Consider the following 19,655-nt stretch of genomic DNA (forward strand, 5'->3'; position numbering starts at 1 on the left):
CGGCCGGCGTGGGTGGGGCTTCCTCCATCCCATGGTGCTCCGCGGCGCGGCCTCCTCTTTTTCCGGTCGTGGGTTCACTCTTCCGGTCGCTGGCAGCCGGGACGCAGAGGGCGGGCGGTCGAAGCGGTCGCCGTGGAGCGGTGGCGGGTGAGGCGCGAGGCGGCCTTCTTTGGGCCTCTACTCGTGAGCCACGCCGGCTCCGGGGGTTGGGAGCCGTGGGGTTCGCGCGCCCGAGACGGCTGGCAGGCGCACGCGGGAGGCAGCGGGGGGCGCGGGGCACGGTGACATTGAGGCTTGCCGCGGGGTGCGGGCGCGCGAGGCTGTGGGCCGCAGGGTGCAGGCCTCGGCTGCACACGCCCGGCGCGGGCGGGCGCGCGGCCTCGGCCTCTTGACCTTGGGGCGCCCGCTGGCTCTGCGCCTGCGGCCTCGGCTCCCCGCGGCCGAGCACCGCGACCCCCGGCCGCGCGGCCCCGCGGCCCCGCCAGCGGCGAGCGCAGCCCCCATCCCGCTGCTCCTCTTGCCTGGGAGGCATTTTCTCAGCGCTGCGGAGCCCCGTGGCCGTCAGCAGGGCTCTAGAGGGGCGTCCTGGAAGGGGGCTGTGGTGGCGCGGGGCCCCAGCTCGAGGGCCCAGGTGACAAGGCGTCATCTAGGTCGTCCGTTGACTGCAGGGATTGGAAGGGGGGCCAGGCTGTGTGTGCAGTCTTCTCGGATTGTCCTTCCAGTCTGGGTGCCTCAGGACCGTGCCACCCTCCGTGGGAGCAGTTCCTTCTTACCAGGGACAGAACCTGTAGTAGGGGCACGGTGCTTCACTGATTGCTTGCTTTTTCAGTCACTTTAAATTTTTCCTTTTTTTGGTACCGGGGATCGAACTCGGGTCCTTGCGCCTGCACAGCAGGCGGCGAAACCACTGAGCTAAATCCCCGGTCCCACCCCCCTTTTTTAAAGGCCAATTTTCTGTTCGTTGTATAAGCTTGTATTGTGGCACTTAATTTATTACGAAGCTCCACGGAAGCACTATTAAGAAAAATCTCAGCCTGGATTATTTTGTGAATTCAAAATCCGTTATATAAAGAATGAGTCTTGTAGCCAGGTGTGGTGGTCCCAGCGCTTGGGAGGCGGAGGCAGGATAATTGCTGAGTTAAAGCCAGCCTGAACTACCTAGAAAGTCCCTGGCTTAAAAAAAAAAGTCATTTGTATTGAGAAGCAAACAAATGAATTGCATTTACTTTCAAAATGCCCTGGGCAAAAAGACAGCTTGGCCCTAATAGGTGGTCACTGTCATTCATAGAGGTGTGTGTTTGTATCTTTCAGAATGTTGGCTACCAGGGTATTTAGCCTAATCAGCAAGCGAGCCATTTCCACCTCGGTGTGTGCTCGAGCCCATGGTAAGTGTGACTTTCCCTTTAAATAGGCTGAGCTAATTTCATTTCGCTCCTGCTCTGTATATATAAGGCCTGTGCTGTGGTTGCCTTCAGACTTGATCTTGCACTTGAAGGACTTTAGAGGGAAACATCGGTGATTCATTCAGTAGGCCGTGCCTCTATATGAAAGTGTGTCTATTACTCCTGTTGAATACTAGTCTGGACCTTTATTTGTACTGTTTTTCTCTTCTTTTTCTTTGTTTCCTTCCATTTTTGAGGTTCAGGTTCCACTTGTGTCAAGAGGTCTTCTCTGACTTTAATGATCTTTTCCTCCCACAGGACTCCCAACCACCCAACTTCCTTCTGTTTACATTATAGAGGCAATGGAAGCAAAAGAGCTGGGACTCCCCTTGAGCTGGGTTTAAGTTTCATTTCTATCTTGGATTAGCTACTTAAATTTAAGAATTGTTTCCTGTACCAGGAGTGGTGGCACACGCCAATAATCCCAGCATTCAGGAGGCTGGGGCAGGAGGATCACCGAAAGTTCTAGACCAGCCTGGACTATGTAGGGACTTCAGGGCCAACCTGAACTACACAGTGAAACCCTGTGTCAAAAAAAAAAAGAAAAAAGGGAAAGAAAACAGAATATTTTCTTATCTGAAGTACATACACAAACAAGTTTTAGTTCTGTGTCTAGCCTGGAGCTAATTTAGTTTTGTATTTATTGAGCAAGTTCTTTGTATGAGACACCATTAGCCGTGGACAATAGGAAGAACATGAGCTGTGAGCCTTTCCACAGTGTGTCTGCATTGTGGAGAGAGCCAGATGGATGAAGGCCCTCTTCTAGTAAGCTGTGCCCCAGAGAGGAGCATTTTAGCTTGCCAGGCCCAGGGAAAGCTTGCGGGGCATGGCGGAGCTGCCAAAGGGTGAGAGGGTCGGTGCCAGGCTTGGGCTGTGTGGATGGAGGCCCCTTCACAGTAGTGCAAAGTGGTGCCTCAGCGCTGCGCCTCTGTGTGCACTGCCGGGAGAGAGCCTCGGGTGCAGGCTGTGACGAGATCACTGTAAAAACGCGCTGTCTCAAGTAGGTGAGGGGAAAACGCTTTATCACTCCACACATAAAGAAGTGCTCCTTGGTGCCGGGGATTTAGCTCAGTGGTTCCACCGCCTGCTGTGCAAGCTCAAGGACCTGAGTTCGAGTCCCGCTACCAAAAAATAAAACAAACAAACAAACAAAAAAAAGTGCTCCTTGCGACCCTAGGAAGTTGTCATGACAGGATTGCATTCACTTCTAATCTGGGTTGGCTGATACATTCCCTTAGTCTTCTTTTTTGTTTATTTTGTGTGCATCTCAAGCGGGTGAAATACTGTATTCTCTTAGATAAATCTTGTCCTTTAATGTTCAGCTTTAATTTGTCAGAATTATACATGTATGATACGTGAGCTTTTTCTCAACATAAAATATTGAAATGGCAGGGACGCTGTTCTACTGTCTTCGCTGGCAGGCATATTTGTGCAGTGATACGTTGGGGATCTCAGTTCCCCTGGGCTGCCCCACGGAGGCTCAGCTGAGGACAAGAGTGGCGGGCATTGTTTAAAATATGGCCTTTTTGCTCCTCAGTACCTTTCGAAAAAAAGGAAGGTTTCTTCCCCATTTGCCAGGCCCAAATCTCTGCAGAAACCCTGAGACCAGAGTTGGCCATTCTTTTTCTAGAATGTGCTGTTTTATGGCTAGCGTGCTCCAAGCTTATGTCTTTATGCCAGCTCTGTGTGGTGTAATGCATGTAACACATTGATTTTAGAAGGTTATCTTCCCTCTAATGAATAGCCGATGTGGACGCCGAGTGCCTTAACCTGTAGAGACCTTTTATTGGGCTGAACTTGGTAAGAATTTTTAGTTTACAGCCATTCTTCTTCAGTTTCTTGAGTTGAAATTGGACAGTGACCCTGGTCATTTCCCCTTGATTCTTCTGGTTCATATGTAGGGACTGGTCATCTACACGGTGAAGGTAAACACCCGCAGGAAGTACACTGCTTGCCCGAGGCTTCATATTTTGTTTCACTGTGAACGTGATTTGGGGGATTTAAATCACTGTCATCAGGGAGGAGCATTTTTGCAGGGCCTCATCCCTGCAGACCAGTTTGGATACAGCATGTTCTTGAGTATGTGGGATAGAATTGGAGAAATAGCTAGGTATGGTGGCGCATGTCTGTCACCCCAGCACGTGGGAAGCTGAGGCAGGACAACTGCTGTGAGTTTGAGGCCAGCCTGAGTTACATAGTAAGTTCAAGGATAGCTAGAACTGCATATTGAGACCCTGTCTTCCCTCCATCCTCTCCACACAACTGTTGTCACAAGAACAAAAATAAAGAATTGGAGGAACAGCTTTTAGCAACAAGAAACCCTAAGAATTAAGATTCCTATGGGTCATGGTGGCACAGGCCTGTAATCTCAGTTACCTGGGGGCCTGAGGCAGGAGGATTGAAATTTCCAGGCCAGCCTGGGCAATTTAGGACTACCTGTTTCAAAATAAAAAGTAAAAGGAGCTGAGGATATAGCTTAGTGGTAGAACAGCCCTAGATTCAGTCTCTGACACCACCAAAAAAACCCTTGTAGTTCCTTTTCCTTCTGCTTGAACTTTCGTCCGCTTTGGTTATTTCATCCATGAGAACATGCTCTTGTGTAGCACATGAAAAGCAAGCAAAAAGAAGTCTTCACTGGGTTCTGTCTCCTCTCACTTGTAACAGTTTAGTATTTACTTTGCTAGGAGTCTGCATGTTTTGCAGCATATACATGTGAGTACATGTATATGCAAATATATAGACCGTGTGTGTGTGTGTGTGTGTGTGTGAGACTTGTTAAAAGTTTTTGACACAGGGTCTCCCTAAGTTGCCCAGGCTTGGCTCAAACTTGGAATCCTCCTGCCTCGGCCTCCCCGAGTGCTGGGATTATAGGCACATTCTACCACACCCAGCTTCTGCTTTACACTTTTGAAAGGAGAAAGCAATACTGACCTTGTTTTGTGACTTACAGAGCACATGATTCTTCTCAATTTGAGTTCGTAGGTCTGCTTGGCTCTCAGGCTGTGACCTGTTTCCTACCACTCATGGATTCCTAACATATGTCTTACATGTCTGTTATGTATATTTTGTTTCCTACTGGAATGTGAGCACCCCTGGGCAGCAATGATTGATTTGCTCGCCGACATCCCAAACATCCAGCGCCACCCTTGGTAGCAGTAGCTGCTCAGAAAGTACTTGCTGAGCCAGTGAGCCAGGCTTGCACAGCTCCTAACCTTGTCCTCTTTGTCAGGCCCAGGCAACCCTGTTATGATGCCGCAGTGGCTACCTCTTTGTACAGCTTTGTTTCTGAACTTGGAACACTTCTTGCAGTGGTGTGTGGTGGTGTTAGTTTGAGGCCTTTGCAGCAGGGTTGGTGTAGTCCACTCTCCCGCAGGACAGATCCCCGAGAGCCCTGTCTGTAGGAAGTGCCACCCTGGGGGGCCTTGGCCCATGTCACCTGCTTCCCTTCACCCACTGTGTCATTCTGCCTGGACCCTCGAGCAGGCAGCTTTTCCAGTATTTGCTGTCTGTAGGGAGTGTGGTGAAGAGTGAAGACTACGCTCTCCCCAGCTATGTCGATCGGCGTGACTACCCCCTGCCTGACGTGGCCCATGTCCAGCAGCTGTCTGCCAGCCAGAAGGCCCTGAAGGAGAAGGAGAAGGCCTCCTGGAGCAGCCTGACCAGGGATGAGAAAGTCGAGTGTGGGTATCGAGGGAAGCGCGTGTGGGGCTGACCAGCGCAGCTGTCACTGGGCAGGGTCACTGCTCAGTTTCTGGGGGACTGTCCCAGGCCCCCAGGCACCCGGGGCGGACATGTGTGCTTGCTCCTGCAGATCACTGCAGGAGGCTGTGCCTCAGGAAGAGGCCTGGGCAGACTGTGAGGAAGCAGGCCTCACACTGAGCCAGGGATGTCATTTCACACCTGTTTTGCCCAAAGCAAACCTTACGTTTTCTTCCCCACTCCCTCCCCACACGCCGTGTGCGAGGGCACAAGTTACAAGTGTACGTGAGTGTGGCAGGGCCTGGGCTGCAGCCCTTGGCTTGGGGTGCCCTCCATGTTGCTTTGGGGAGGAGTGGGTGTGCTGGGAGCAGGCTGAGGTCCACTCTGTGCTCTTCGTGCCCACACACGGCTCCTCTCCTGTCCCAGTGTATCGCATTCGGTTCAACGAGAGCTTTGCAGAGATGAACAGGAGCACCAATGAGTGGAAGACAGTTGTGGGCGCCGCCATGTTCTTCATCGGCTTCACTGGCCTCATTCTGATCTGGGAGAAGCGCCACGGTGAGTGGGGGGCACGGGGAGCCACGGGCTCATGGAGGTGGTTTGTAAGCCAGAAGCTGAGGAATTCCTGGCTGCCTTGTTTGTCGGTGAGTTGTTGCCTGCTTTGTACAGAGGCCACCTCCACTTAGCGGCTGCTCCCAAAGATGACCAGCTGGGCCAAGCGCCTTCCCAGGCTCTAGATGCATCTGCAGTGGGAGTTGGGGCTTCAGGCCTTCTCCTTGCAGTAGCTGTGGGCGGGTTTGCCTTCTGCGAAGGTTCCCTCCTGTGCCTTTGGTCTGAGTGTGGACCAGGGTTATGGCAGATCCAAGCCCTCTTGCCGACTCCCTGTGGCTCAGTGGCTTTGCCCTGTGCTGGCCTGGAGTCCCCGCTGTTCTGCTCTAGCTCAGTGAGCAGAGGAATAAAAGCCCCCAGAATTGCTGTCGCCCAGACAGAGCTCTCTGGGGGGGGGGCTTGTGAAGACAGCCCCGCACTGTCGCCTTGAACCGCAGTGTACGGCCCCATCCCGCACACCTTCGACGAGGAGTGGGTGGCCATGCAGACCAAGAGGATGCTGGACATGAAGGCCAGCCCCATCCAGGGCTTCTCTGCCAAGTGGGACTACGACAAGAACGAGTGGAAGAAGTGAGGGTTGAGTGCCCATGACACCTCCTGCAGCAGCACAGCCGCTGGAAGCTGCGAGCCCCCTGCTCCGAGGCTGCTAATAAATGATTTGTTTACTTGAGCTCCTGTGTGTGACCCTTTCTTTGAGGATGACTGAGTGACAGTGCCTTTATTTGAAAGACTAGATTTCTCCCAAGAGTCCAAAGCAAATATACCTTGGATATAAATGAAATGACAAAAGCCTACCTTACAGCGTATAGGGGACATTATATAAAAACTCAAAACCATTCTAGCACTCCGGGAGACTGAGGCAGGAGATTGCAAGTCAGTCCAGCCTTGGCATTTTATCAACTTAGTGAGGCCTTGTCTCAAACATTAAGAAGCTAAAAGGGCAGAGGACGCACTACATTGTGGAGGTCCTGGGTTCAATCCCCAGAACTGCCTCCAAATTAAAAACCCATTATAGTAGCCAGACCTATAGAAATTCCCATGAGCCACTTCTGCGCCTCACCCTGGCTCCCTCTGGGCCACAGTCTCGGTGGGTGTGGCCCAGGCTGTGAGGGGCAGGGTGGCCCCTTCCTCCTCAATAGCCAAGACAGGGCTGGGGTGTGGCAGAGGCCGGAGCTGATTGGCAGAGAAGGCAGTGGTTTAGCGAGTGCTGTTCCTGGCCCTGGCAGGCCTCTGCGGGACTCCTGTGACCTGTACCCAAGTTCCAGCCCCCTTCTGTGTGGAGGCCCTCCCTGGAAAAGCAGAGCCAGCTCCTGCACCCCTGGCATGCCAAGAGAGGAGAGGCGGCCCCAGAGAAGTCCCGTCATGACCAGGAAGGGTTGCTGGCCCTGAGGCAGGCCAGGGATGGAACGGGAAGGCTTGAAGGAACCGAGAGCCACAGCACTGGCAGCTCCCTCGTGCCTGTTGGTTGCCTGGCTCTGCAGACCCTTCAGTGACCCTGGTGGGTGGGGTTCTTGCTCTGGGCCTCAGAGCAGACCCGAGGGGAAGGGGGTGCCGGGTTTGAGGTGGAGGGGTGGGCCTGGACGGAGCCGAACCCGCTGGCGTGACCTGGAACTTGGAGTGGCTTCCCACGCAGTATCAATCCGGGGGTTGCAGGGTATGGAGTCATGGGGCTTCCTGGCCTCAGCACTGCCGAACTGACAAGATTGCAACAGTTCAGGTTAATGGTCTCACTGGCTTTATTTTCTGATTCTAGGGGTGGGCAACATCATTTCACAAAGAGGAGTGCTCTTAGTTGGAGCACAGGTTGGCTTCACAGCAGGTGTGAGGGAGGCAGACACAAACTCTAAATAAGATGGCTTCATGGTTGCTCTCCTGTTGAGCTGGTGACAGACAACTGATTTGTTAGCATCAGGTTACTTTGTTTTTAAAACTAGGCTTCTACAGTGTAATGTATGTTTCTTTCTGTATTTTTTTTGGGGGGGGTCTGGTACTGGGGATCAAACTCAGGACCTTGTGGTTGCCAGGCAGGTGCAGCACCCCCGAGCTACATCCCTGGCCCTGCATTTTAAAATTTTTATTTTGAGACAGGGTCTCTAAATTGCCCAGGCTGGGCTGGAACCTGCCATCTTCCTGCCCCAGTCTCCAAGAGTGCTGGGCTTGCAGGCATGCATCACCGCTCCCCCTGCTTGGTTTGGAGTATTTACTGACAGTGCTTCGGGACTTGTTAAGAGAACAGCCATCTCTACATTGGTTTCAGATTCTAAACTGCGCTCTTCTGTTCTTCTCATCCTCGGGCCTCAGTTCTTTCGGAATTGTGCCTTGTCGTTTTGTCACTGGGAGGTTGGGTCCCGTGCCATGAGGAGCTGGGCCCTCAAACCCCTTGGCCCTGGGTTCCAGAGGGCGGTTCGGAGCTGGCTGTGAAGCAGACCTCCCCGAGCAGGAAGGCCCCGCCCCAAGCCATGCCCGGCACCTTTTGGTCACACTGGAGTTGCTCCTGCGGCTCAGGGCCGGCAGCAGGGAACACAGTGATGGTTTCTTAGAGGTAACTTTGGAACGTTGATTCTTCAAAAATGTCTCTGTTCTTTTCAGTGACTGGGTTTCCCTCCGGGGCCTTCATCGTAGAAGAAACAGGCAGTAGGGAAGTTCTGATCTGAGACGGGTCTCAGGCCGAGGAGAGGGGTCTTCAAAGCATGCTCCTCGTTGACGTCCTCGGGCCTCGCCCGCCCCGGGCACCCAGGAGCATGTGTGCTAGAAATCCACGGGTGGGAGTAGCTGACACGGTGTGTGACCCTGACATGCACTGCGCGTTGGGGCGCTTTGGTCTGAGCCCTAGCAGTGCCAGCACCGCTGCACACTGGCTCTTTGCTTAGCCCTGCCCGGCGCAGCATGCTGTTGTGGACGCTTTGTTCCTTGGGCCACTCATCTCCAACTTCTGGCCTCACAGCTCCAGTGGGAGTTCTGGGGGGAGTGGGGGCTCTCTGTCCAGCCTCCATGGCTTCTCTGCCATGGGCTGCGGCGGCCAGGGTGACTCCCAGGGGACAGCACGGAGAGTGATGGGGCCTGGAGGGCCAGTGCAGAGAGTGTTTGGGGCACTGATATGGGCGGGCTGCTGAGGAGGTAGCAGGTGGGGACGGCTCCAGGCAGGAAGAGTGGCAACATGAAGGCCCCGCGGGGAACGGGGTGGGGCGTATTCCAGGGACAGCGGGGGCCAAGCACTGGAGGGGAGTTGGGTGGGGGAGGATGGAGCACCTGGGCCTGCATGCTCCGGCCTCGCGCATCTGAACAGGGAGTGCTCTAACCAGCCATCCCTGGATCCCTTCTTTCCCTCCTAGGGGACAGGTGTCTGTCCCCCACAGCACACCCAGCTCCGCAAGGCGCTCCTGCCCCCAGCATGGCCTCGGCCACGTGAGCTGCCACACCTCCCTTCCTGGCTTCTGCCCCAGAATGCAAGGGAAGGCGGGGCTTGGCCTCCCCATCCCCTCCCCGAGAAGTAGCTGGAGACAGCTGTACCTCACAGGATATGCCCGTACGTATTTACATTGTATCACCGGGGATTGAAAGCAGGGCATTGGCACTGAGCTACGTAGCCATCCCTTTTTATTTATTATTGGTTTTTGGAAACAAGGTCTCACTGTGTAGTCCAGGCTGGCCTTGAACTTGAGGTGATCCTCCTGCCTCAGCCTCTAGAGTGCTGGGACTACAGGTTTGTGCCATCAAACCCAGTTTGTTTTGTTTTTGATAGCAGGGATCGAACTTGGAACCTTGAGCTTTCGAGGTAGGCCACGGCACCACTGAGCTAAATCCCCAGCCCACACCCAGCTTATTTTTCATTTGGAGACAGGGTCTTACTATGGCAAGTTGCCCAGGGTGGGCTTGAGCTTGTGATCCACCCGCCTCAGCCTCCCAGAAGAGTATTTTTCTGTTGTGGTAGAAAATACATACAATTTAGCATTCCAACCATTTTCAAGTGAACAGTTCAGGGGCACTGAGTACATATATTCCCAGTGTTGGGCAGCCACCGGCACCATCCATCCCAGCTGGAAACTCTGGCCATTAAACGCCCTTGCTCTCTACTTCTCCTCCCCTGCAGCCCCAGTGTTTCCCTTTGTTTTGTAGCTCCATGAGTTTGACTACTTAATGGACCTGAGCTGAGGGAGTCCCGGGACTCGTCTCCTGTGGCTGGCTTATTTCACTTAGCATAATGTCCCGGGTGCATCCAGGTAGCTGGCACGTGTGTAGCTAGCCCTCGCTGTTTCTTGGTTCATCTGTCTGAGGACAGTGAGTTCTGGCTGATGCGGATGAAGTGAGCAGGAACAAGCCTGTCCATGGATCGGTTGTGTCTTGGACTTCAGAGCTGGAGGAGCACGTAGACACTGACCAAGGCGTTGCTGCCTTATTCGGATGCCTTGCGTGCAGCCTAACTGCCTCCTCCACTGGTGTCCAGTGCTGTGCTTTTAACAGAAGACAGAAGTCGGGGACTCGAGGGTCCAAAGGGCAGCTGGCTCCTTTCACTGTCACTTGCAGGGCTTTTATTTGACATTTCTGGACACTCTGTTGGTTCAGAAATCTTGACTTCCAAAGGAATTAATGATTCTACATGTAAAACAGTTAATTTTGTATAAATCCAAGGTTCTCGTCTTACAAAGTAGGAGAATGAAATCACAGACAAAAGGAGGGAGGTAGAAGAGTGTTTAATGGAAAAAGAAGAACAATGGGATTCTGGGAGTGGCACTGCACTGTGCTGTCTTTGTTCTGGTCTCATATAGATGAGCAGAGCAGGAAGGCCTTGTAGGGCTTTTGGAGTCATTCTGCTTGTTTCAGAGACCGAGCTCAAAGGAAACTGGCTATTTTGCATCTGTAACATACCTAAGAGCACACTCTTAGGAGCCTTCTTCCCGGGAGCGGGGCCCTTATCCCTCCCAGCCCCGGCTCTACCCTGTTTCCTGTTTGCTGGGCTGCCTGCCTCTTTCTAAGCGAACTGGACTGTGGACCACAGTTAGGCCAGGGGCGGCCGCAGTGGCAGGGGGCTGGAAGTGGACAGGGCCATGAACCAACAGGAGAAGAGAGTGACCGTCCTGCTGGGCACGAGTGCCTCTGAGTGCACACGGGCATGGGAGGAAGACTGTGCAGGGCCAGGCTCCCCGCGGCCTGGGCCACACACTGCTGTTGGAGCCAGCGAAGCTGCATCTGTGTTCCCCACTGCTCCTGCCCTCGCACCACTGCCTGAGCTCCGCCTCCTGTCAGCTCAGCAGCCACATTAGATTGTCAGGGTGGCGGTGAGGGATCTAGTGTGCACGCGTCCTGCAAGAACCTAGTAACTGGAAATAAAGTGCACAGTAAATGCAATGTGCTTGAAGCTCCTCCCCATCAGTCCCTGTACCGGGAAGGCAGGGTCCGCTGGTGTGGGGCCTGGGGGCGCGGTGGCCCCTCGGTGAAGTTGATGTGGAACTACATGAACACAGGTTTACCAAATCAGAAAGGCAAGTCCACCAAGGGCTCAGACCCCATGGGAACAGGGACGTGGGGTAACCCAGGGGCGAAGAACCCCAACCAGTGGGACCTCGGAAGGGCACAGGGGGTATGGAATGGGAGGTAAATGGCGGCGAGACCAGATCAGACCTGGGGACAGAGGCTCCTGAGTATATTTTCTTCTTGCTTGTTGTGCAAGCATGTGTGGCATGCACACCTATGTATGGTAGTGACTATTTTTCTCTTCTTTCCTTCTTTAATTATTCAAGATTAGAGGTTAATTTTGCAATTTAGCTCCACATAGCAGAACATCCGGATGGACTGTGACTGAACTTGAGGAGTAATTCACACAGCCCACAGAGATGGCAATGACTGGTGGGACTCAGAAAGTCTTAATTTGGGGCGGGGATGAGAACATGTCCTTTTGTGTGTAGGATACTTGCATCTTGTGTGGTGAGGATGAAGACCATAAATGTGCAGTGTGCCTGGTAGGCAGAGAGATGGACTGTGCCAGGGAAGCTCTCTCGGGTCCAGACTCACCCTCTTGTACTTGCCTGAGATGCCAGGGCTGGGATTCTACACCCCGCTTTTCTGACTGGCCACCAGCACCTGGGGCTCTGGAATCCTGCAGAGAAGGGAGCGACGCACTTCTCTTGTCTGCTTTTTGCCTGCCTCCTGTGAATGCTGCTCCTCTGTGCTGCTTCACCTGGCAGTGGCCATTCCTGTGTCAGGTGCAGTGCAGTCCACACCTGCAGGATCAGCCCGCTGTGCACCTTGAAGTCACCAGCCTCACTGAGCTGCACCCCCTCTTCAGCGTCTCAGCTTCAGCTCTGCACGGCCCTCCCATTTCTAGGTGTTAATGATTTCAACCTCTTTTTGTTCTTCAGTCCTAGGGGGGGTGGTCAAGTCTTGAGCTGCTGCTTCTAAGATACCATCCAGTTCTCCTTTTACTCTTGCAGTTACCGAGTTAGCAACTTTGACCTGGGTAAAGGTTCTGCAAACGAAATCCTCTCTGTTCAAACAGCTGCTGGGTTTGTCTCCGGGTGGATTCTGAAACCGGAGGCTCTTGCCCAGGCTCCTTCCAGCTCAAGTTCAGGATGCAAAGAGGGTGAATCAGTTACAGGAGGAGGCTGGAAGGCAGGAGGAGAGCAGAGGCCACTTGCCAGGAGTGCGATTTCTGCCAGCAAACAGAGGCAAGGACGGTGGGTCTCCTGCAGGAGTGCTTGGTGCCTGTCACTGGCCTGGTGGTGTCAGGAGGCAGCTGCGGGGGTGGCCTTGGGGTGACCCTCACTCAGCAATGCCAGCTCCTGAACTGACTCCAGTGCCTGGTTGGCCGCCACCCCGCTGGCTTTGTGGAAGATGGGTAGTCAGCTTGGGCTTTCCCTGGATGCCTCTGAAGGCCCGGCTGCAGGTCTGTAAAGCACCGGTTCTCCGAATTCCATCTCTGCGAGGCATTCAGACAGCGGCTTTCTGAGGCTGTCCTGACAGACACTGTGTGAATTGATGCTTCAGTTCGAACTGTGTGAACTCAGGCTACCTGTGAGGTTTCCCTTTTTTTGGATTAAACTCACCACTCAGCTACATCTCCAGCCCTTTGTTTTTTTTTTTTTTTGTACAGGGATCGAACTTGGGACCTTGTGCTTGTGAGGCAGGCAGCGGAACCACAGAGCTAAATCCCTGGCATCCTTTTCTGGTAAGCGAAAGTTTTGGAAGCTCCGCTGCGTACATGCTCAGGTGGAGGCTGCAGTAAGACAGGCATTGCTTCCATCCATGTTCGTGGGGATGCTCCGCTCTGCACTGGTGCTTTTCCCTGAGCTGGGGGCTGTTTCCAGGCAGCCGGCATCTTCCAGTTACCTTCAAGTGCGATGGCCCTGACAGGGATGCTTGCCCTGCTGTCTGCCCTGTTGGGACTGCCTGGGGCTCTGTGTTTGGACAGTTTTGTTTCCATCCTGGAAGTTTCAGGGTAACGTGGGTCTGCAGCTGGCGCATGTAGTGGGTACAGGGCCCTGCAGGCTGCTGTGTGCTGTGCTGTTCACAATATCTCTGATAGGTTACCCGGATCTGTTTTGGAGAAAAAAATTTTGTCTGTTTCCGAGTGTTTTTTTCTTCAATTTTTGCTTTCTTTTCTTTTTTCTTTTTTTTTTTTTCCCATTAAGTTTATTGGTACGTTTTTGGTATAAAATGCAGTTACATTCATCATTGGGATCTTGTACCTTTACATGAGTATCTTGGTTCTTATTTTTTCCCCCTTCCCTTGCCCTCCCTTCACCCCCTCCACCCTTCCCTATTTGCAAAGACCTTGTTGCCATTTTTTTCCTCTATTCATATTTTTTCTTTCCCTTTTTTCCCTTCCCCTACCCCTCCCAATTCCTCTGGTCTTTTAGACCTTTTCTTCCTGTTATACAATATCAGTTATACATTTTTAAAATTACAATATTAAGATCTAGGAGACATTACCACAGATTTTACCAAATTTAAAAGGATATAGAAAGCATATTACAAAAATCTTTTTTGAAATAAATTTGACAACTTCTAAGAAGTACCTTGGAAGACAAATTAATGAAGCTAACTCTGGAGGAAATATAAAATTTGAATAGCACCTATTAAAGAAAGTATATTCCTAGCTTGAAAACCTACCTATATGACAACAGCAGGCTCATAAACATTTTAACTGATAAATTGTATCAAACAATTAAAGCAGAAAAAAGAAGGAACACTTCTCCCCTCATTTTAGGAACTCAACATTGTGCTAATCCTAAAACTGGATAAAGATAATAGAAGAAAAAAGTATGAACATAGATAGAAATTTGTTTAACAAAACAAACTACTGGAAGTCAGATCTGGCAGGATGTAGAAAGTGGTTTTGTTATAGGGATGGCAGTGTTGGTTCAGCATTGGAAGATCCACCCCCAAAAGTCATCATTTTAACAGAGGAAAGAAAAAAGCCATATGATCCGGTCACTAGTTGGAGAAAAAGTATTGGACTAAATTCTACAGCTGTTCATGGTAAAAGCTATCAGGAGCCTACTTCTCAACAGATTAAAGACATGTACTCCATACTTCCAGCGAGAATGCCTTATATAAATGGAGAAGATACAATGCTTTCTCCTTAAGGTGGGGAACAAGGGCAGATATGCTTACTCTTTATCTGTCCATTAAACTTTGAAACCTAGTCCCCACCAAAATAGTATGGCAATAAAATGACACAACTAGGATAGGATTGGCACAGCAGAAGCAAAATCTTTATATGTAGATGAAATGATCATCTACAGAGAAAATACTAAGAAATCTCTAGGAGCCCCTAGAACTCGTACTTGAATTTAGCAGGATTAGAAAACACAAGGTATCTATAAAAGTTCAGGTCTGTGTATACTTGATATAAATGAAGAATTGGATATTAAAATTTAAAAGTTATGTAGGAGTACAAAGGACCTAGAAAAGTTAAAAACAAAAACTGCTGTAAGACGTTTAGTACCTAATTTTAAGACTTCTTCTAAAGCTACAGTAATCAAGGCAGTGTTGGTGTAAGGAAAGACATATAGATCATTGGAATAAAACAGAGAATCTAGAAATAGAACCACACATATATGGTCCACTGAGTTTTGAAAGATTATTTAACATTAACATTTTATAGAATATAAACTCTATTCACGAGCCGAGGAAGAGATAGTGTTTTCAGCAAACGGCACTAGAACACCTGGTATCCGTATATAAAAAATTAACCTCAACCCTTTTTTTCCATACATGAAAATAACTTGAAGGGATCTATGAACCTAAATAAGAAAGCCTAAAAGTATAAAACTTTAAGAAGAAATTATAAGGGAAAATATTTATGAATTCAGGGTAGGCAAGAACTACCAAGGATACAAAAAAAATGATGTATAAAAGAAAAAAATTGATAAATGGGATTCCATCAAAATTTAGAACTTTAAATGACATCATTAAAATGAAAAGTAGTCCTTAAACAGACCATATTTACAATACATATAACTTATGACCAGAATATATAAAGAATTCTTAGAGCTCATTAATAGACAACCCAATTAAAATGTAGATCTAAGAAGATGATAAATAACCAGTATAGCACAAGGAATGGTGTGTAACTCTAGAATCAGAAAAATACTAATCAGTACAATAATAAGATTGAATTATACACTCATTAGGGAGATGAAGTTAAAAGTTTTAAAAGCCTTGTCATGACTTTTTCTTTTTGTTGGATTCTCCTCCTTTGCGTTTAATTTGTCATGCCCAATGGATTCATTCTGCCGGGTTTCCTGGGGTTGTGATCCTCATTGCCTTTTCCTAGGGTATTGTCTAAAATGTTTTGGAGTGCTGGTTTGGTATTCATGAAGTTCCTAAGGTGCTCTTTGTCATGAAAGTATCTTATTTCTCCATCAATTTTGAAAGATAGTTTTGTAGGGTACATCAATCTGGGTTGGAGGCTGTTTACCTTTAGGGCTTGAAATACATCACTCCAAGCTCTTCTTTCCTTGAGGGTTTGCATTGAGAAGTCTGCTGTGATTCTGATGGGCTTTCCTTTGTATGTGATTTATTTCTTTTCTCTCACTGCTTGTAGAATTTTGTTCTTCTGTTGGATTTCTGGAATCCTAACTATTAAATGCCTATGTGTAGATTTTTTTTGATTAAGGCTAGCTGGAGTCCTATATGCCTCACTTATCTGTATGTCAAGTTCTTTTCCCCTCCTTGGGAAGTTTTCTGCCATCACTTCTGTAAACAGTTTTTTTATGTCATCTGCACTCTCTCCTCTTTCTTCATTGACTCCAATCAGTCTTATGTTATTCTTTGCATTGTCTAGCAGCTGCTGGATTGATTTCTCATTTTCCCTTACAATTTTAAAGCAATTTTTCTTTTCCTCCTCACTAATTGCAATTTTATCTTCTATATGTGAAATTCTATCCTCACATTGGTTCATTCTGCTGCGCAGACTTTCCATGGAGTTTTTAATCTCTTGGAAATCTGTTTGTATCTGTTTTATGGATTCCATTTGTTTCCTATGTTGGGATTCCATCATGTTCCTCAGATCCTCTATTTTTTTTATCTGTGTCCTCTCTAGATTTATTAATCATGTCTTGCACCATGAGCAAAATCTTTGCTGTTCTCTGAGTAATTATTTCTGATTTCATTTTTCCCAGATCCTCTTTTGTTGCCAGTTCAGAGAGTCCAGGTGGTTGAGTATCAGATTGTTTCATCTTGTTTCCCTTTGGGGTTGCTGTAGGTGATCCAGAAGTCTGTTTTTGAGACTTGTTTAAGTGTCTTCTCATTTCCATGGGAGGGGGTGCTTCTGGCTCCCACACGGCTCACCTTCTGTGCCCTAGGAGCTTGGGATGGCAGCAGGGGAGCTTTCTTCTGGGTTCTGGGACCGGCTCAGCTTCTCTGCCCTAGGAGCCTGGGATGGAGGCAGGGAGCTTCCTCCAGGTGCTGGGACCAGCTGAGCTTCTCTGCCCTAGGAGCCTGGGATGGAGGCAGGGAGCTTCCTTCCAGGTTCTGGAATTTTTGCTTTATATATTTGAGGCTATTATTGGGTATTCGTAAGTTAAAACTTGTTATAATTCCTTGAAAATGGAATGTTTTTCTTTATACGAGGATCTGTCTTTTTTTTTGGTACCGGGGACTGAACTTGGGACTTTGTGCTTGCGAGGCAGGCGGCAGCACCACTGAGCTACATCCCCAGCCCCTTTTTCATTTTGAGACACGGACTATGTGGTTCAGGCTGGTCTGGAACTCCCGGAGATCCTCCTGCCTCCACACCTGGTTTGAGGGTCTGCCCTAACCCCTTTCTCATCACTGGGACAAACTAGTGTACACCCGCAACTTAAAGGAGGTGTGGACTTTGGCTCAGTTCCAGTCCCTGGCCAGCTGCTCCAGGGCAGAAAAGGATCTCGGAGGGGAAGGTGCTCAACCTGGCAGCCAGGGAGCAGAGGGAAGCGAGGGGCTTTGAGCAGTGACCCCTCCACCAAGGCCTCTCCACTCACCCACGGATGAGTCCACTGATGAGTGCAGCACCATGACCCCATCACCTTCCACAGCAGCGCATGTGGACCCATAACAGGATCCAGCCAAGGGAACACAGCTCCCTAATTCAGCTGCATCTCCAGACCCTCCCATTTTTCCCTACTTTTACTTTGAGACAGGCTGTTGCTAAACTGCCCAGGCTGGCCCCTAACCTCCCACCCTTCTCCTCAGCCTCTTGAATATCTGGGAGTACAGGTGTGCACCACTGTGCCAGGACTGAACTTTCATCACTGTCAAGTGATTCTCTTCTAAAATCATTCAGTAATATTACGTGTTTTTGACTTGAGGGAGGCATGCATTCTGGGCTTTGGACAGCAGAGGGCGTGTAGAGACCTGAGCCTTCTGGTTGAACCCAGCACTTTCTCCCCCAGAGGGCCAGGCTGGATCCACTTCCCTTCACCGCCAAGTGGGGACATGCTGTGCCACCGCTCAGCAGGCAGCCACCGTCTCCTCTCCCTAGCTGCATGGCTTTGTCCTATGCGGACGTCTTGCTGCAGGGGCTGCAGTCTTCCCTAGACTCCGACTTGGCAAAGACCCCAGAGCAAAGGTGTGATCACCGGGTGGGAGGCAGGCTTATAATACCTGGAAGCTGTGCCCATGTCACTTCTGGCTGTGCCCTGACCTGAGGGCACAAGTTTATTTTGAACTTGGGGTTTAGTGCACGGCCCCGACTCAGACAGACCTGACCTAGGCCTTGGCTTAGTGTGCCATGTACATTATTTCCCAGGATTGCCCAAGATGTTATTATCCCCATCTTACAGATTATGGGAGGCACGGAGAGGTTAAGTGACTTATCCAAGGACACACGGCCAGGGCAGGGAGAGCTGGGGTTCAGAACCACTCCCTGTGCCTGTGGCACAGTGCCTGGCACACGGCAGAGCTCAGCAAGCGTCCACCCTAGGAACAGGTCAGCCTTGAGGGCCTTGGAAATGACTTCCTCATCTCTTGTCCTTCTGCCACCAGCACAATCCAAATCTCAAGTCAGCAACAAACTGGCTACTCAGATGCCCACTGGTGCCCTGGACCAGTCACCTCCTGGGCCCCCAGAGCTTCTGTGGGGAGCACCTCACTGGGGGGTGAAGAACCCCATCCCCTTGTAACACACAGTGGTATGGTGCACCTGGCGGCCTGACTCGTCACCGTGGGCGTGGTCTTGGGGACCGCAGGCCCTGCAGAATCTGGGGACCCTGTGGCTGCTGCTCTGAGAAATGGACACATTTGCACCCCAAATCATTCAAGTCTGAGGCGGGTCTGAGGCTGAGTGGCCAGCTTGTCTTTGTTCCCCCATGTTCCTAAAGTCACTTTGCCTCTCAATTCTGTCCACAACTGGCAGAAACAGTGCCAAGTGCCATTTTTGTGTTGTATCGCTGTGTAGGCCATGCTCATGGCACTCTGGGCCCAGGACACCTGGGAACTGCGCATCTGTCCAGCTGCATGGACGGTGTGGGCTGCTCCCCGAGAAGCCTGGTGGAGGACTGGGCACCTCTCCTAGCGACATCGAGATTTTATCAGGGAGTCTGTGACGACCCAGCGTAGGCTGGCATCAGGGCCACTGGTACCTGCCCATAGGTGTTGGGGCCAGGCGAGCCCTGGGAAGGTGCTGACCCCCCCATGCTCTGCGAAGCTGGGTCACCCCCAGGGGATTCTAACGCACTTCACACCGCTGTGTCCAATCCCCAGTAGCCTGACCCTGGGTGTCCCCTGGGAAACCGCTTGAACACAAAACCCAGAGCCGCTGCACTCTGGAGGGAGAGAAACTGAGGGTAATAAGCCCCCGGGCTCCCGGAGGCCAGATGGGTAGGAGGGGGCGGCTCCGCACCTCAAGTGGGACTCGGCCCTGAAGCAGGCCGGTGTGCGTGGGGTGGGGAGCCCCTAACTTCAGGCTGTCACAGAGCGACCCCCATCTGGGATGTCCACCTGCCGGCCTTTGCTCTGTATTCCCTCTGCGGCCGTCATTTCCCATGTGAACACCAGGTGGCGCCAAGGCTCCGTGCCGTCCCATAAACAGTTCAGGAACTGGCCAGCGGGCCGGTGGGGCGCGTGTGTGCCCTCTAGGTCCTGGCCAGCGGCTCGGTCTGTATTGAGTGCCGAGCTCCTTGAATCTTGTGGTGATGCTGATGACCCATGCGAACTTCCTTTTCCTCTGACTCTGCTGCATATGCATTGCCATGGAGCTCGTGACCATCACCAACGATGCACAGCACTGGCTTGGGGAGGGTGTGCAGCATCAGAGGGAGCCCACCATCCTGCTTTGAGGCCCTTGGAGCCACAGGACTGGGCCAGACCGCAGCCTCCACCTCCTCCAGGTGCCACGGCTCCTTCTGCTCACCGCTGCAGCGGCAACAGGCCTGGGGCGCGGGACCTGAGCAGAGGACGCGTGGGCAGTTCCCGTCTCTGCTGAAA

At 51.0% G+C, this 19,655-nt stretch overlaps 1 protein-coding gene across 1 annotated transcript; it reads left to right on the forward strand.

Moving 5' to 3' along the window:
• Positions 1 to 2: 2 nt before the first annotated feature.
• Cox4i1 (cytochrome c oxidase subunit 4I1) lies at positions 3 to 6,420 on the forward strand. Its single transcript, XM_004842751.4, has 5 exons — positions 3 to 147; positions 1,312 to 1,385; positions 4,955 to 5,122; positions 5,568 to 5,699; positions 6,188 to 6,420. The coding sequence occupies exons 1-5, from the start codon at positions 32 to 34 to the stop codon at positions 6,322 to 6,324; spliced, it is 627 nt and encodes a 208-aa protein (XP_004842808.3). The 5' UTR covers positions 3 to 31; the 3' UTR covers positions 6,325 to 6,420.
• The last annotated feature ends 13,235 nt before the right edge of the window (positions 6,421 to 19,655 follow it).

This window comes from Heterocephalus glaber, unplaced genomic scaffold (assembly GCF_053883595.1).
Source record: "Heterocephalus glaber isolate CG9 unplaced genomic scaffold, H.glaber_assembly_v1.0 deba00000071, whole genome shotgun sequence".
In the NCBI taxonomy this organism is placed as follows: domain Eukaryota; kingdom Metazoa; phylum Chordata; class Mammalia; order Rodentia; family Bathyergidae; genus Heterocephalus; species Heterocephalus glaber.

Bases quoted from the DNA above. Each gene is read 5' to 3' on its own strand.
- Cox4i1 (XM_004842751.4), top strand. From the start codon at position 32: ATGGTGCTCCGCGGCGCGGCCTCCTCTTTTTCCGGTCGTGGGTTCACT. The intron at 1,386-4,954 runs GTAAGTGTGACT...TGCTGTCTGTAG, and splicing joins GGTGTGTGCTCGAGCCCATG to GGAGTGTGGTGAAGAGTGAA. The intron at 5,123-5,567 runs GTGGGTATCGAG...CTCCTGTCCCAG, and splicing joins CAGGGATGAGAAAGTCGAGT to TGTATCGCATTCGGTTCAAC.